General features: G+C 37.3%; 1 protein-coding gene across 6 annotated transcripts in view; it reads right to left on the bottom strand.

Annotated features, from left to right (window-relative positions):
- CFH (complement factor H) overlaps positions 1 to 17,276 on the bottom strand; it is a 52,715-nt gene that overhangs the window by 15,105 nt on the left and 20,334 nt on the right. For 2 of the 6 annotated variants that reach the window (XM_074317063.1, XM_074317065.1), the window contains 8 exons: positions 15,100 to 15,273; positions 13,533 to 13,727; positions 12,920 to 13,105; positions 10,933 to 11,115; positions 9,129 to 9,305; positions 6,072 to 6,248; positions 5,107 to 5,289; positions 4,820 to 4,999 (listed from right to left, as the gene is read on the bottom strand). In XM_074317063.1, the coding sequence (XP_074173164.1) occupies positions 4,820 to 4,999; positions 5,107 to 5,289; positions 6,072 to 6,248; positions 9,129 to 9,305; positions 10,933 to 11,115; positions 12,920 to 13,105; positions 13,533 to 13,727; positions 15,100 to 15,273 (1,455 nt within the window). Of the gene's footprint in view, positions 1 to 2,807; positions 2,985 to 4,819; positions 5,000 to 5,106; positions 5,290 to 6,071; positions 6,249 to 9,128; positions 9,306 to 10,932; positions 11,116 to 12,919; positions 13,106 to 13,532; positions 13,728 to 15,099; positions 15,274 to 17,276 lie in introns of all 6 variants that reach the window. The other 4 variants (XM_074317064.1, XM_074317066.1, XM_074317067.1 and 1 more) reach the window with 4 other exon arrangements.

The raw sequence follows: 17,276 nt of genomic DNA, 5'->3' as shown, positions 1-17,276 counted from the left end.
TCTATTCAATAAATGGTGCTGGGAAACCTGGACAGACACATGCAAAAAAATGAAGCTGGACCACCTCCTTACATCATACACAAAAATAAATTCAAAATGGCTTAAAGACTTAAATGTGAGAGCTGAAACCATAAAATTCCTAGAAGAAAATATAGGAAGAAAATTCACAGACATTACCTGGAGTAAGATTTTTACTGATAATATCCCCTCGTGCGAGGGAAGTAAGAGAAAAAATAAACATGTGGGACTACATCAAACTAAAAAGCTTTTCCACAGCAAAGGAAATCATCAATAAAACAAAAAGTGATCCTACTGAATGGGAAAAGACATTTGCCAATGATATATCTGATAAGGGGTTAATATCACAAATTTATAAAAAACTCAATCAATTCAACTCCAAAAACAAACAACCCAATTAAAAAATGGGCAGAGAACATGAAGAGACATTTTCTAAAAAGGACATACAGATGGCAAACAGACATATGAAGAAATGCTCAACCTCACTAACCATCAGAGAAATGCAAATAAAAACTACAATGAGATACCACCTCACCCCAGTCAAGATGGCTATCATCAATAAATCAACAAACAACAAGTGCTGGCGTGGATGTGGAGAAAAGGGAACGCTTGTGCACTGTTGGTGGGAATGCAGATTGGTGCAGCCACTATGGAAAACAGTATGGAGGTATCTCAAAAATCTGAAAATGGAACTACCTTATGATCCAGCAATCCCACTCCTAGGTATCTATCCGGAGAAATCCAAAACTCCAATTCAAAAATCTTTATGCACGCCTATGTTTATTGCAGCACTATACACAATAGCCAAGACATGGAAACAACCGAAATGCCCATCGATACATGATTGGATTAAGAAACTGTGGTACATTTATACAATGGAGTATTATGCAGCCATAAAGAAGAAAGAAATCTTACCATTTGCAACAACATGGGTGGACCTAGAGAACATTATGTTAAGTGAAATAAGTCAGACAGAGAAAGACAAATACCATATGATTTCACTTATATGCGGAATCTAAAGAAAAGAATAAGTGAATGAACTAATCAGAAACAGTTTTGGAGACATAGAGGAAAAACTAAGGGTTGCTAGATGGGCGGGGAGATGGGGATAAGGGGGAAGGTGAGAGGTTTAGAAAATAGTTGGTAACCACAAGATGGCCACGGGGTTTTGAAAATTAATTTGGGGAACGTAATCAATAATGTAAAGATGTTGTAGGACATCCGATGGACATGTGTCCGTTAGGGAGACCACCTCAGGGATGATGTAGATGCCTGATCTCTGCACTGTACACCTGAAGCTGAACAATAATGAAGGCCAACTATAGTTTTATATAAATATAAATATATATATATGTGTATATATGTATGTATATACTTACAAGAAGCGGACTACAACATTAGGTATAGAGACAGTGGAAATGTAATGGCTCTGTGCGATGTCAGAGGGATAGTGGATAGGGGGAGGGGGGTTCACACAGTGTGAGGGATATAAATGATAAACGTCTAAGTTTTGCTTTGTCTTGTGCACCTGAAACTAATAAAATTATAAAAAAAAAATTAAAAAAAGCATAGGTATTAGTAATAAAAAAATTATTGTTGGGAAAATAGAAGCATAAATAAATAATTGAAGAGATATGTTTATGGTCTGAAAATTCAATGTGGCTAAAATTTCAATTCTTAATTAACATATCATTATACGTGTCATTTTTTTTATTATACAAGTTGATAATGTATAGAAATTGATAAGTTTTTCCCTGAAATTTCTATATTAATGAAAAGACCAGAATAATTTTAAAAATCTTGAAGGAAGAGCATAATTGGATAAAATATATCAGACTTCAAGACTTAGTATGAAGCTATAATTATGAAGGATACGTGGCAGGGATAAGGATAGATAAATAAATTAATGGACCAAATAGAGGGGCTAGAAATAAACCATGACTTCCATAGTTAATTGATTTTCATTTGACAGTCTTTCTCACCCACAGTAGTAAAACAATTGGATGTTCATATACAAAAAAGTACTTCATTCCCTATTTCACACCACACTTAATAATTAATAGAAGATAGATATATACCTAAATATTAATGGTAAAACTATAAAGCTTCAAGAAAATGTAGACAAACACTTGTACTTCACTGCCTGTAAATATTACTTGTTGCCTTTAAGACGATCTAAAGATGAGTGGAATTGTAGACAGTAGATTTGTTTTTGCATTTGTATGAAACTACTTTCTGTATATTGTAGGCCGGAGGAAATTGGTAAAAATGCTGAGGTGAGTGATTCAAGGTGCCCTCCTGTTGGAGAAGAATGAACCCCATGCTATCGGAATTGGTGGTGACGTGACTATGAGTTTTCAAGGTAGATATAGAGAAACAAATAGATAAATGGATGACTAGATATGCACATACGTAGATAGATACCTAGAGAGACAGATGGACAGGTAGATACTTACATAGATACTAGACACACACATAACAGCTATAGGTACAGGCACATTTGTAATATAAGAAATTGGAAGCAAATGGGATCCCAACAGTAAGAGGACACCTACTGCCCAGATATTAACTTACAGCCACCACATTTCTGGGTGGTTTGTTATATAGCTGACTAATGCATAGGACACAATAATTATTTAGAAACAGTCTTTTTGTTGCTTTCTAAATTACATTCCAGCTTGAAAATTATTTGTAGTAATAAATAGTTTAAAAATATTTTAAAAGACACAACGAGACTCTTTTTACAAAGTAGGAAGAAATAAATTTTGAAAATGTTATAAACAGCTTACCTGTGCAGGTTATTTCGGGATCCCATTCTCCATTTTTGCAGATTGAGTGTCTGTGTTCTGATTTTCCTCTACATGTGTAAGTTACGGTCATATTATGGATATAGTCATCATTATCTGTTAGGTTTGTCTCCCGTGAAATTGCCTTTGATAATTTACACTTCTTACGTTCATCTGTTTCTATAAATTGATAATATTACCATGAAAAGACTAATAATAAGAATCAAACCAAGTAATACAAAAAATAGCTACAAAATCAATAGAACAATGAAATTAGAATGTATGCCTAGAAATTCCACCAACAAAGCTATCGCTGATCATGTTGCATGAGATGGGCTATTCTGTATGGACATAGTCCTATCTACAGTCATGAAATTTCATAGAAAATATCCATCATAAAGACATTTTAAAATTTAATAAAAGTCACCCCAATAAATTAAATAAGAATATTTAATAACTAATTGTATGTTTTAAAAATTTTCATTACATTTATTGGGGGTGACACTGATTAGTAAAGTTACATAGGTTTCAGGTGTACAATTCTGTAATACATCAGCTATATATTGCATTGTGTGTTTACCACCAGAGTCAGTTCTTCTTCCGTTACCATATGTAACCCCTTTAAACCTATTCTAACATCCCCCTCCCCCTGGTAACCACTAAACTGTTGTCTGTGTCTGTTTTTTGTTTTCTTGGTCTTTTCTTGCTTTCAGTTTTATATCTCACACATGAGTAAAAGAATATGATTCTCAACTTTCGTACTTTGGGGACTCCAGAGCAACAGAGCTGCACTTAATGGATGATATACATACTGAAGAGTCATCACGTGACTAAATTGGTCCCATGTGAAATCTGTGCCAATGACCACATCCATATGTTTCTCCACATTGTTTTTAATCCCAAATCTTAAAATGTTAAAATAAAAACAATTATCTGTGGAGAGACTATATGAGCTAGTATAATTATAGTCTTTCAGTAAAATTAATGTAAGTTGATAAGAAAGTTGATCTAAGATGTAGTGTGAATAAAATGTGAATATTAAAACAGATCCTTTGCTTGATGACCAAAACACAGAATAAGAAACTAACTGAGTGCTTAAAGTCATGACCTCTTCTGTGTGTGTGTATATATATATATATATATATACTCTTAGGATCCTTGAGAAGTATTTTATATGCCTATCACCCTATAATCTCATACCATTATAATGCAAATATAATAAATTTTTGCTGGCTCCACTATGAGTTACATAGATCTCTGAAGTTTTTATCGAGCTACCATATTTCAAAAATTCAGTGCAAGTGGAAATCCTTGTTGAATTTGACAAAATATCAGTGGAGGCTCTAGGTAATATTTGTTAATAATTTGTTAATGATCAGAGCTAAGTGAGGACGAACAGAACAAAGAAAATTCAAGTATTTAGACAAAGAACAGTAATGATTTTGTAGTACAACCTTTAAAAAAAAATAAAGTAGACTAATTCAAAACAGACCAGAGGCTTGAGAACTAGTCCTATTTTCAGGACTGGCTTAGAGCGTTGAGGGAGACAAAAGCGAATATTCTTCAAGGGATGGTAACTGAAAGAAGACCTGTAGTCAAAAGGTGGAGTGGTGGTTATTGTCACTACGTGCTGTGATGGAATGGTGTCTGAAACAACTTCTTTGTTTGTTAGGAGAATATAAACATCTTGAGAAGAGTGAAAAACTAGACTAGATGGAGGCACAAAATAAACATTGAGAGGAGAAAATTTTGTCCATCTTTGAGTACAAATTGGCTTTATACTTATAAACAATGTTAATGTCAGGGACAGATTCATAAAATTCTATTGTTAGTTTCTATTTTTTCCTCTGCAGACACATATTAAACTACAAACAACAGATGTTTGGATTCACTATAACTTATGACCTGCCATTTTAAAGAATATCTCCAGAATTTCAAAGATATGGTTGCAAATAGAGTTTTACAATAAAAATATTAAATGTTATTGAACATCAATCTGAGAAACGTATTCTCACCAATGCACCGAGGAGGCTGGGTCCATCTTCCCCTGATACACGTAACTGATCTTTCTCCAATCATTGTGAATGCTTCACGGCAATTGAACTCTACTGACTCTCCATGGTGATAGGGAGCCGCAGGGGATACCACATAGCCATGAGCAAGTTCAGGTACGTCTCCACAGGTGCTGTTCTCCTCTGTGAAAATTTCACAAACACAGGTTAACCTTTAAATTTGAATTTATGTGCTTATGTGATGATACACAGTGCTGACTAGTCTAAATATTAATGCTTGTATACATTACCAATACAGATGGGCAAGGTTGTCCATTCTCCATCAAGACATTGAACTTTGCGAGAACCTTTCATCAGAAATCTAGGTTTGCAAACATACTCCACCACTTCACCATGTTCATATTCTTCTTTAGGTGTGTTTTTAGCTTCCCCATTGGGGAGCTCAGGGCGTAGACCACACGATTTTACTTGCTCTACGGTAGAAATATCGTGTAATTGATGGTTAAATTTTCTATTTTACAACCTAAAATTCATTAAAACGAAGAGATTTTTTTCTTTAATTTATTTTTCATTATATAACACAGCATTCTTACTAAAGGAAAAAGGATGGTATTTACCTATTTTGTTTCCCAGTTCCGTTACTTATACCAAACTAGCTTATTGGAAGCGTATGTTAGTCCTAAAACCATGTTGAAAATTCTAGATATTCTAAAAATATATGCAAACCAATTAATAAATATCATTGCATAACTTACAGCAATATTCATATTTCATGAAAACACTTCATCAAAACTTTTTTTGAAAAAATACCATCATTTGAAGCAAGCATTTGATAAACTAATTTTAACTTTGACTAAGCCATTCATGTGGCCAAATTGACTATAAGTTGTTTGAATACTGTTTATGCATATGCAGAGAAAATTGCAGTGGAGCCCATGCTGATTAAAATGTCCAATATTAATGGTGGAATGGTAGGCAAAAAAGATTTTATGAAAGCAGTCTGTCCACTGTCAGACACAATCTCTGTATCTTCGGATATTTTCAATACATGTTTCAAAAAACAATGGAAGATTAATTTCTTAAGTTAGGCAATCAGAGTTCTCTACTAGCCAACACTTGTTCTCCTCAGGTATGTCTCTGGCTCAATGCCCTAGATTATAGACACTCTGGAAGCCAACAGGAAACTAACAGAGAACAACAATGTGATAACCGATATTCTAATTCTTGTTTCAGCAACTGTCAGGTAAACATTTACCTTTACATGTTGGAGGATCAGGGGACCATCCAAAGTGGTAGCACTGAGATGAATCTGGTCCAACAATTTGAAGTCTGTTTCTGCAGGAGAATTTCATCACGTCTCCGACTCTATATGTGTCTTTCCTTGGCTGAGCAATTACGTATTTTTCTATATCGGGAACTGTGCATTCTCTTTCTATAGATAAGGTCAGATAATTTAATGAGGATATATAATTAATCATCGCCAAAGTAAATCTTATTATGTCTTGGAAAAATAAGTTGCTGTGTATTGCATATAGAGGCATCGGATAAGTCCTCTCCCTTGAAAAGCATTACCTAGGTTTTATACACGCTTTACATTCAGATCGGACGCATTGAAAAGCAATACATGTGTCCTGAAAATTTATTTGTAAAATTAACTTGCTTAAAGTGGATCTGATTTTATCTACTTAAGATAAAATCCAAACTCCTTATGATCCATCTTTTGCCTATATTTTCAATGTTATCTTATATCTCTCTCCCCTATGTAGCTAGACTCCAGGTCTTATGGTCTTTAAACATTTTTAAATACATCAAGTTCTTTGCTCTCTTGCTGTTGCACAGACCTTTATTCTATCCTGACTGGTTTTCAACCTTTCTGCGCATGGATCCCTTCCTACATGAAATAGAGCCTTCAGTCTCCTCCTAGTTTCTAAATCCTTGGATTCTTTTGTGTCTTTGATCACAGTCATATAAAAATATATTAGAAATATTTTTATCATTTGGTTCATTTCTTGGCTTAATTCACTGTTTATTTTTTCTTCATACAGGAATGACAGGTCTCAAAAGGCAGGCTTTTTTCACCATTTGTATTCTTCACCCTTTTCTCGTAGCCTATTTCTAGGTGTTTGCTGACAGCCTGAATGAAGCACATTTAACTGGGCTCGAAGCAGTGCTAAGTGTGTCTGGCCATCTCGATAATAAACTGTGTATGTGTGTGTGTGTGTGTGTGTGTGGGTGTGTGTATATGTGTGTGTGTGTGTGTTTGTGTGTATGTGTCCAAGGTCTTTATTTTAACCCTTATCAACTCATCTGAATGTCCCTTCCCTCCCTTCTGCCACGCACCACTCAACCTCAGGGGCTCAGATTAGAAACTATGAGCTTCTGCTTCAAAGCCTAGTCCTTCCCCAGGGGCTCTGGTTCCCTTTTCCTCCCCCCTTCCCAGGGAATACCTACCTCGTATTCAGTCTCTGCCTGCTGCCCTCTCTACTATATCCTCTTTAGCACTCAGTGTGCTCTCATGTCTCCCATCATTTTAAATCCAAACCAAACCAAAACAAAACCAATATATTCCCTGTAGTGGACAGTTTCATCTAGCAGTATTCTGAATGTTTAACCCTGACCCTCTTTATTCTTGAAAGACTTATGCCTACATGCTGTTTTAAGTTGCTCACTAATCCTTTTTCTTCAGCGGATTCTATGTAGGCTCTGCTCCATTTATTCCATCAAAAACTGTTTCTGTTACACTTATTGTCGGCTTCTATGCAGCCACATCCACCACATTTTCACAGTCCTCTAACCGGACATATCAACTGAATTAGAAGCATTTACCACAGTAACTAACTATGATAGTAATGTAAATAGATTACAATGCCCATGAGTTTACTGTATAGCAAGCAAGGTGGCCAGAAGTTCATATGGAGAATTTAGGCTAATAAGCAAAACTTCCTTTGAAACACTAAAACATCTGTAATCCTGAAACACTGTACACATAAGCAAGAGTGAACGAAGCTTCAAATTGGCTTGGCGGTTGCCCTGAGACACACGCTTAGCCAATGGTGGAATGGAATTAGAAGCCGTCCAAGCTGACTCCATAGGATTCACTATTAACCCCCCTATTATATTTCCTTATCCTTTAATCAATTTCTTCCCTTCACATCTAGGCAACATTCATTCCATTTGTTTTCTCTTGATTCTGAGTGTTCTTTCTTCTTCTGTCTGACCTCTAACTGCTGGAATGCTGTAGGGCTCAGTCCTGAGTTCCCTTCCGTTTTTTGCTCTGTATTCTTTCCCAACCTGATGTCGTCGTCTACAGGGTGAGAAGCTCACATGTATGTATCTCTGGCTACACCTATACATTCAACTCTGCCGTTTACCATCCAATGTTGATTGTCCACGACAGCTCAGCCACCATGTGCCCAAGTCAAAAGTTGACATGTTCCCCTCACAGCGCTCTTCACCTTCCCTCACCACCTTACAAAAAGGTATTTCCATTCACTTTCTTGCTTATCAAAACAATAGAAAAACAAATATGCGAGTCCCTTGATTATTACTCTGTCTTACACTCAACATCTAGGAACATCACCTATGTTTTCTACCACCAAAATGTATCCCAAATCTGTTCTTTGCTTTGCATCTCCTCAGCCATCACCCTATCCAAATCTCCACCTACAATTCTCCCACCTGGTTAGTAGAACCAGCTCACCCCAATATTTCCCAAATAATGTTCTGTTTTCAAAGCTTTGCACATACTGTTCCCTTGTGTCAGATACTCTACATCCACTCAGTTTTCTACAGATGGAAGTTCTATTTCTAACCCTGGAAGACAGACAGCTGATTGGCAAACATAAATGACAGGCACATAATAGTCCACAAAACTTGTCAAACTAAAAAAGAAATAGCTCCTCAGGACCTGTAAAAATTAACACTCAGGTGGTAGGTGTAAAGCAGAGACTCAGGAGCAAAACAGCTGAGGAAGTTGTAGGAAAGTATAATTTTGGGCACGAGTGCCCAGTTTTACATAATACAACACCTTGCATGAAGAATAACAAAAACAATTATACTTTTCCCAGAAATCTATGATGTATATGGACCATAGAAACCATTACATTAATGAAGTGGTAAAATAGATTATTATCTTTGGGCTTCAAAACACCACCTTCACCCAGTTTAATTCAGAAGGAGACACCTTGATTTTAATCATTGTTCCTTAAAAATGACTTTACATAATTCAAATTTGTTAAAAAATGAACCATTTTAAATAAATTTTGTTAATTTTGGTAATCCTGAAATAACAATAGCTGAAAACAGTACTTACCATGACATGTGGGTGTGTCAGACCAACCATTGTCACCACATACTATGGTACCACTGGTGTGTCCATTTCCATTTTTATATCCATCATGGCATACATAGTCCAACCTTTCGTTGACCTTAAACCACGTGCCATGACCTGTGGCTTTGGCATTCTCAAATACGGGCACATCACAATATTCTAATGCATAATAGAATTGAGGATTTCATTTCTAATATTATTTAATGTACAGTCAAATTGAGTAAGGAAAAAAGCTTTACCAATTAATATGTGCTAATAAATTATGTATCATAAAAATAATCTAAGAATACCAGTGATAAATCATTGTTTTAACATAGCTACTCAAAATGAAAAAGTTTGTTTCTATAAAGCTATTTTCTTCACACTTAACATGGAAAATTTGTTTTAAGAAGATTTTTCTCAATTAAATGATACTCAGGTATTTATTCCATGCTAGCAATAAAACAGGACATTACAGATGTGTCGTACTTTTTTTCCCTATGAAGCAGAAGAGCATTTTGTGTGCCTGGATTCTTAGCAGTTGTAACACATAGGCAAAAAGTTTGATTCATTGAAAAAAAAGATTAATTTTCAACAATAGGACTAAATTTTTTAATATTTTCAAAATTCGACTTTAAAAGTACAAATTTTTAAAACTTTCCTGCTAACTTCCCTTTTCCAAAGATTTTAATGGCTGTGTATTCTTTTATACTGTCAAGAGTGAATGTATTGAGAGTTCTATGTTTATAATTATTATAAGATAGTAAAATGCTAAAAGCTAGTCTAAATTTTCACTAACCCTATACTAGAGTGATGTTAATAAAGGTTTAGATAATTTACCTCACCTTTTATAATGTGTTAATGTAGCCAGCTAGTAAAAGCTTTAAAAAATGTAAAGGTAAAATATACTAGAAAACAATTATAATAGATATTTTCTCTTCCCTAATAAGAGTTTACAATGGATAACTGATCACTATTTAGTACAAAGTGAGTTTGATATGGAGATATTTTTCTCCCTTTTCACTTGGCTAATGCCCATTAGTAAGCAAAAAAATATTAAAAGGAAGAAATGAAATGCAAATTGTAAAAATGGATAATTTAAATATCCACCTAAAGTGAGTCAAAAATCTCACTGCACAGCTTTGGGTTCAATAAGGTGACCTGAGTAAACAGCTCTTAGAAAATCTCCATGAACTTCAGGGCCGTGGTACGGGGACCCTGCTCAGCACAGAGCGATCTGTTCTGTCTGGAAGCGCTTCTCTGTCCCCCTAACGAGGTGTCTGTATAGGTTTTCTAAAGGAAGGAGTTTTCAGAAGAGCCCCAGGCTTTGGAATCTGACATATGAATTCCACGGGTGACATATTCCAGCATATAAATTATATAGGTGACAATATTCCAACATGATGCCCTGTGAACCCATAGCTTCCCTGAAAAACACAACTTTTATGTCTAGGAAGAAACACTAGGACATAGAAGTCTGGTCACCTAAAAACAGGTACAACAGGCAAAAGGTCTCAGCTGAAAACAAATGAGTTTACACCGGCAGCCACAAAAGGCTCCTAACTAGTTACTAAGTCACTGGATGCTGCACAGTGGAAAGAACTTAAACTGAAAGATGGACTGACTTTCCACCCTACTAGCAATTATTCTTAACAGGCAAAATACTATTTATGTTTCTCAAATTCTGTATCTCTTCAAATGAAACCACTTCAGTCTGCTCCCTCCCACACCCAAAACTAATTCAGATAAAGGAATCTTTGTTCACTGGTCACCAGGACAATGAACACTAACATCGTGAATGACTTACTAATGCACGTGGGCTGAGCCGACCATCCATTTTGCTGACATGTAATCGACCCAGTGGTGTGACCATCTGGTGTCACATATCCTTGTTTGCACTTATATTGTACTCGTTTATGTACAGGATATGTAGGATCAGATTCAGAAATAAATCCATTTGGAATTTCCAGGTCCGATTTTGAACATGTTCCTAAAAGGTAGGGAGCATAAGGAAAAGACAAGCATGTATTCAACCAACATTTTCATAAGAACTCAAGCAACATAACCATATAGAAAACATGGAGCCATTTGTAAATGAAAACCGGGAAAAACCTAATCATCCAAGGTCTTGGGTCAGAGAAGATTGGCTATGAGTTTCAAAGGTACTACAACAAGATACTTAATTAAAAATTATTTAGGAGCAAAGCAAGATTTAAAATACTCAGAATCCATTCCAAGAAATTACTAGAAACCTGTGTATCTAATGGACCTGGAACCCTCCAGCTACCCAGAGCTCTCCTAGCAATGGGTCCTTTCGTGCATTTTACTTTAAATATTCTGAGGCTAGAGCTTATGTGTTCCCATCACAAGGAAAGAAGTTAAGTATGTGAGCTGACGGATCTGGTAATTAGCGTGACCATGGTGATCATTTCACAATGTGTACATATATCAAATAGCAGCTGTACACCTTAAACGTGCGCAATTCCTATTGGTCATGATACCCCATTAAAGCGGAAATAAATCAAATTGCAGAAAATAAAAATATGAGCAGAACTGAAATAGAAACAAACACTAGAGAGAATGTACATAGTTAAGGTGGTTCATTGAAGAAATTTACCAAACTGATAAATACCAGGCGAGAGGAGTTGAGAAACAGTAAGTTCCCTCCATAAACAATGAGGAAACCGAATTAAATGCACGAAAATAACCTTGTGAGGCTTGTGGAAACACTCAGGGCCTAATGAAAATTCTGGAGGGATAGAGGCAAATGATGTGAGCTCTACCCTCAAAGTGCCTTTATTTGGGTTCTTTTTCGAGACTACAATAGCGGAGGAGAAAACCCTTGGCATACCAGAGTATGCTGACTAAAGTACACAAAAGTCAGTGATCTCACAGAAGTGGACATCACTAGAAATTGAACTTAGAGAACCAGAGGGAGAAACTATGGAATGTAACATAGAGCTCAACGGATCTGCACAGAAATCACTAGATTCTTTGGCTGAATATATCACACTACAGTGCAGAGCACAACCCCATGAGAATGGGTAACTGCCAGAGGAAGCACCCCACAAATTCAAAGATTTCCAGAGCACACACAACCCTGGAAAACATTCCGATTTGATCAGAGTGGAATGACCTCTTTAAACACCAGTCCTTAGTAGAGAGACCAGAAGAGGCCTCACTCATCCGCATTCTGAATAAACTAGTCTTAGAGTAAAGGCTCCTAGACCAGCCATAGTAAAGTTTAGTTAAGAGCCTTGAAGGGGTCAAGAAGACCCATAACCCACTAAGCCTTCCAAAACGAAATGAAGGCCAGCAAACCCCAACCCCAAGATGTGCGCCTAGGGGAGGTAACTCAGGTAGCGGCCCTGTCCCTCTTGCTGCTTCATGGCCTCCAATCTTGGTCGCTTTTCCTGTGATGCTGTGCTGAAACTTCTCTGCTAGATCCACGGGCTCCCACAGGGATGCTCTATCCATGGTGACTGTCAACTTCGGTGCTCTTTGTGCCAGGACAATAGAAACCGTGACTGAGCCCCAGGCTGATGTCACGTTATTCCTACATGGACCCACTTTGCCATCATGATCTGTGTTTCTGACTAATGTCTCTCAATAGGCTCATTTGTTTTTCAACATTCGCATCCTGAGTTCAGTGTATCCACTCACACACTTGGAAGAATAAAAGCAAACAGGTGCACTGGTGGAAAAAGAAGCTGCCACGAACATTTTGCCACAGTTATTGTGGGTGAGTCTTAGAAAATCACAGACATTCTGGGATCTCAGACGAGTTTACTTACTGACACGGATGCATGTGGGAGGAGGGGACCAGCCATTCTCCGTACATGTCATTGAGGTCTGCTCATTGGGAAGGCTGTAGCCGGGATGGCAGTCAACTCTTACAGTATCACCCTGGAAATAATCTTTACGATATACTTCATAACTTGGGTCATATCCATTTACCACATACCTGAAGGTACATCTTCCTAAGAATTACAAAATGATGCATAAAAACTCATAAATTTGTTCAAGATGGTAAATTAAAAGTTATCTTTACCATATTTAAATTAGAATGCATAAGCATCCAAATATAACATATAGAATAAGAAAAACTAAGCTACTACCAAATGTATCTTAAATAGAAAAATCAATACTCATATCGCTTATTTGTAGTTTTATAATTAAAATGTGTAAATGAAATAGATATTGTCATCAAGTCTCTATTTTTATCTCATGTTTTATTAATGAAGAGCTCCTCATAAAAGGAGAACCTATATTGGTCACTTGCTCATAGAACTCAGCCCTTGACCTTGTTTTCATCACACAAGGCTTCCTTGTGTTCTCTTGTGTGTTTTTTCACTCACCACTCATAGAAATATTTACACACGCACTATTATAAAGAGGTGTACCTACTGCGGCAGGGCACTGCTGGCGACCATCCTTCTCGTGTGCAAGTAATGTAATCCCAGGTTGATCGTGAGTGAGTCACAAAGTTGTCATTACAGAAATAATAATACCACTTTCCTACAGCTGCTGGGAAGTATGGTTTATATCTATTTTCATCATATAGGCCTCCATGTTTTATTTCAGGAAAAGCACAGGGTTGAACTGGCAATAAAAACAAACAAACAAACAAAAAACAGTATGAATAAAGTTTTGCCTTAATAAAAATCCAATGAGAGACAAATTGTTTCATTGATGAGTCATATTTTTTCATTAACATAATTACAGTGATTGCTTTAGATTTCTAGGACAAAAAAAGTTACAAAATTCAGATGATGTAATAAGATTTGTTTTGTAATCATCACACCTTACATATAAATATTGAATCAGTATGTTTTGCTCCTGAAACTAATACAATGTTATATGTCAATATTATCTAAATAAATAAATAAATAAATAATCCTTTCCCTCATATTGTTCTGCACGTGGAGGTTTGTTTCATGGTGATAATAGCCGCCTCTTCAATGGTATCATACTTTCAAATTTCATGTGGACTTGGGCCCTGATGTAACACTAAGGCCACTGACCTATAACTTGTGTCATTACATTTCTGATTCATGGAATATCCACTGTGTGGGCCACCTTTACAATGAACTGTGATGGATAAAGAAAAGGAATAGGATTGTTGGGACAGAAAACACTTGAAAGGGGCTAAAGAAACATCCCTGGAAATAAAATACCCCATTGAATTGAGTGGCATTTTGTGACAGGTGATGGCTTTAGAAAGTTCCAGTGTCTTCAGCACTCCTCCCTCCTAAAAGGGAGCCTAATTGCCCTCCACCTGCCTGTACTGGACCCACTGACTCTCTTCTAGGCCATGTGTGGCTGAGGTGACAGTGTGTGGCCAGGTCACGAGAGGTGTGGAGGCTTCTTCCTCTCTCTCAGAACACTGGCCCTTAGGAATCGAGACACCAGTCAAGCATCCTATGGGGACCTGTGGGTTTAGGCCCTGAGGCTGCTGCCGAAAGCCCCGGGAGGGAGCCATCCTGGCAGCCGCCCTCCATGATGGCCACCGAGGCCACGTCCTGACTCAAGAGCCTGCCTCTGACCTTGGCAGCTAAGCCACTCCCAAACTCCAGACCCAGGGCAATCTGAGGTGATGGTGGCTTCTTGTTTCAAGTCAATAATATTTGAGGGAAAATTTGGTACACAGAAATAATTAACTAACATACTAGGTGGTAGATAATACTGGTCTTGCCAATGTTCTCATTCTGATGTAGAAATACGTCATTTAGAGAAATATATAATGATATATACAGGTACCTACTTAACATTGAATAGCAAAAAATTGAAAGTTTTTCACTTACAATCATATTTTTTACCTGCTTAGAATTGATTACTTTGAAAAGTAAAGAATGGCTCTAAATCCTGGCTTTACAAAAGGCAAAGATTTGGACTTATTAGGTCCCCATTTTTTTGGTTTCTGAGAAAGTAATTACAGAATTAAGAAGCAGGTGAATATACGAAAGGAACTTACAGATGCATCTTGGATGGGGCTCCCAGCCTATATTAGTGCATCTCGCCGTATTTCCTCGGGTTGCAGGATAAAAGCCGTTTTTACACTGGTATGTGATTACAGTTTCAAGTCTGTATTTGTTCCTTTGAGGACTGTAGTTACCGTTTGGAATATAGGGAGCGTCACATGTCATTTCTGAAAAAGGATATGTGGATAAGGCCATAATTACTCTCCATGAAAATAATCAAATACATGAAAATGAAGAAAGCGGATGTTATTTTTGTCCTTACCATGTGGCAAAATGGCATTAAATGAGCACCGCCTCATGTCCTTCCCCTACAGCACTATATCTCTCGACCACATTTGTCATCTGATGTATTTGTGTCCCCTGTGCTCTTGAATCCCCTTTCTCCAAACCATCATATATATCATGATATTCCACACGTGGCAATGATGTCATAATATCTCACTTCAACTGTTCTCCCCACTTCCCTCAAGTCCCTGGGCTTCTGAAGTTCTCGTAAGGACTGTTTACAAATACTCTGAGCGTCTTCCTTGACTCGCATAGGATAATGAGGTGGCAGGAGTATGTTTCCCTTTCAGGGAGGAAGTTTCAAAAGCCATTGTGTGAATTTTTATGTTCTCCTGCCCACAGTGGCAGGGGCAGTGGAACGACGTGGAAAGACCATATCTCTATCTTCTGAATCTTACGAAAGACAGAGGAGCAGAATTCCTTCTAATTCACACTAGAAGTGAACATGAATAGGAAATTAACTGTAGCTCACTAGGCTACTGAAATTTGGAAAGACATTTTTCTTACTGGAATAGGATAATCTAGTCCAGGCTTTGACAAACTTTCTATGTTATGGACCAGATACAAGTTGTTTGCCACAAGTACTGAGGCTGCCTTCAAAGTGCAAAACTAGCCTTAAACAAACCATAAACAAAAGGGCATGGCTGTTCCAATGGAACCTTGTTTACAGAAAGGGGACAGGCTGGATTCGCCCTGCAATCCACACTCCTGGACCTGGTCTGTCCTAATTCATGAAGCTCCTTCTCTCAGTCCTTTTCATCAACTTTGTTATATTTCAACAATGGATCCATTTGCAATATTCTTTTTCTAATAAAATGCCACGCCTTCTAACTACCGTGGAAATGTAAGATCAGCATTTATACTGGTGCCACGTTGCGTTTTGGATTCAAATCCTGTGCTGGATATTCAGCACTGCATGAAATCCATCCATACACCCCTATTTTACTTCCTATGCTATTTCCCCGAATAAGTGACCAATAGTCTCATCTTAGGCAAGTCACCTAACACAACTGCTCCTTCATCAATAGATCATTAATCCTTGTATTCACAGAAAACAATTGAGACTACCAGCCGAGAGTTCTCTAGATCTTTGCAACATTTTTTTTAACATTAGTTGTATCTGTTTGAACTTAAGCCTTTCCCTTGGTTTGATGATAAGGTATTTTTTTTTTCATACTCAAGCTGCTTCTCAAACCTTTTATTTTCCTGTAAACCATTGTTGATTCCTTCCCTGTTTTATTTTGTCAACCACTCTCTCTGTAATGGGTGTGAAGCTTCTCCAATTTTAATCTCCTTTTCTCAGTGCTCAGCTAGTGTGCTACATTTGTTCTCCGCTTCACACCAAGGTCCTGAAAATGGCATTTTACAATTGCTATTGTCCACTTTCCGACCTCCCATTTATTTTTCGATCTTTCTGCTTTTTGGCCTCTGATAGCTCCACTGTGCTGGTACTGCTGTGACAAAAGTCCCCAATGTCCTTCCGTTTCCCAATTGCCAAACTCTTTATATTCCACACATTACAGTGGCTTGGATGGACTATGGGCCCCTTAGCTATTTGTAGAACTGAATAGATAAAAAACCCTCTGTGATACTTGACACAGTTCATCACTGACTTCCTGAAGTACTCCAATGCCTTCCTTTCTTATGGTCTCCTACCTCTCCTTACCTTGGACTGAACGATACTGTGTTATTTTATTCATGTTAGTGACAGCTGTTCCTCTTCCTCTACTCAATTTTGGGCCCCACCTACTCAGATCTCACCTCGGACCTCTTTCCTAGTTACTCTCTGCCACCAACACAATAGCTTCTGTCCGATCTTCACACATGCCAAGGTTATTCCTGCTGCGTGCACTTTTTATTCTTTGTTTCTAGAATGATTCTTCTC

Source organism: Rhinolophus sinicus, linkage group LG12, assembly GCF_036562045.2.
Source record: "Rhinolophus sinicus isolate RSC01 linkage group LG12, ASM3656204v1, whole genome shotgun sequence".
Taxonomy (NCBI): Eukaryota; Metazoa; Chordata; class Mammalia; order Chiroptera; family Rhinolophidae; genus Rhinolophus; species Rhinolophus sinicus.
Note: the sequence above shows the minus strand (reverse complement) of the source record. Positions and strands in the feature narration are given on the sequence as shown.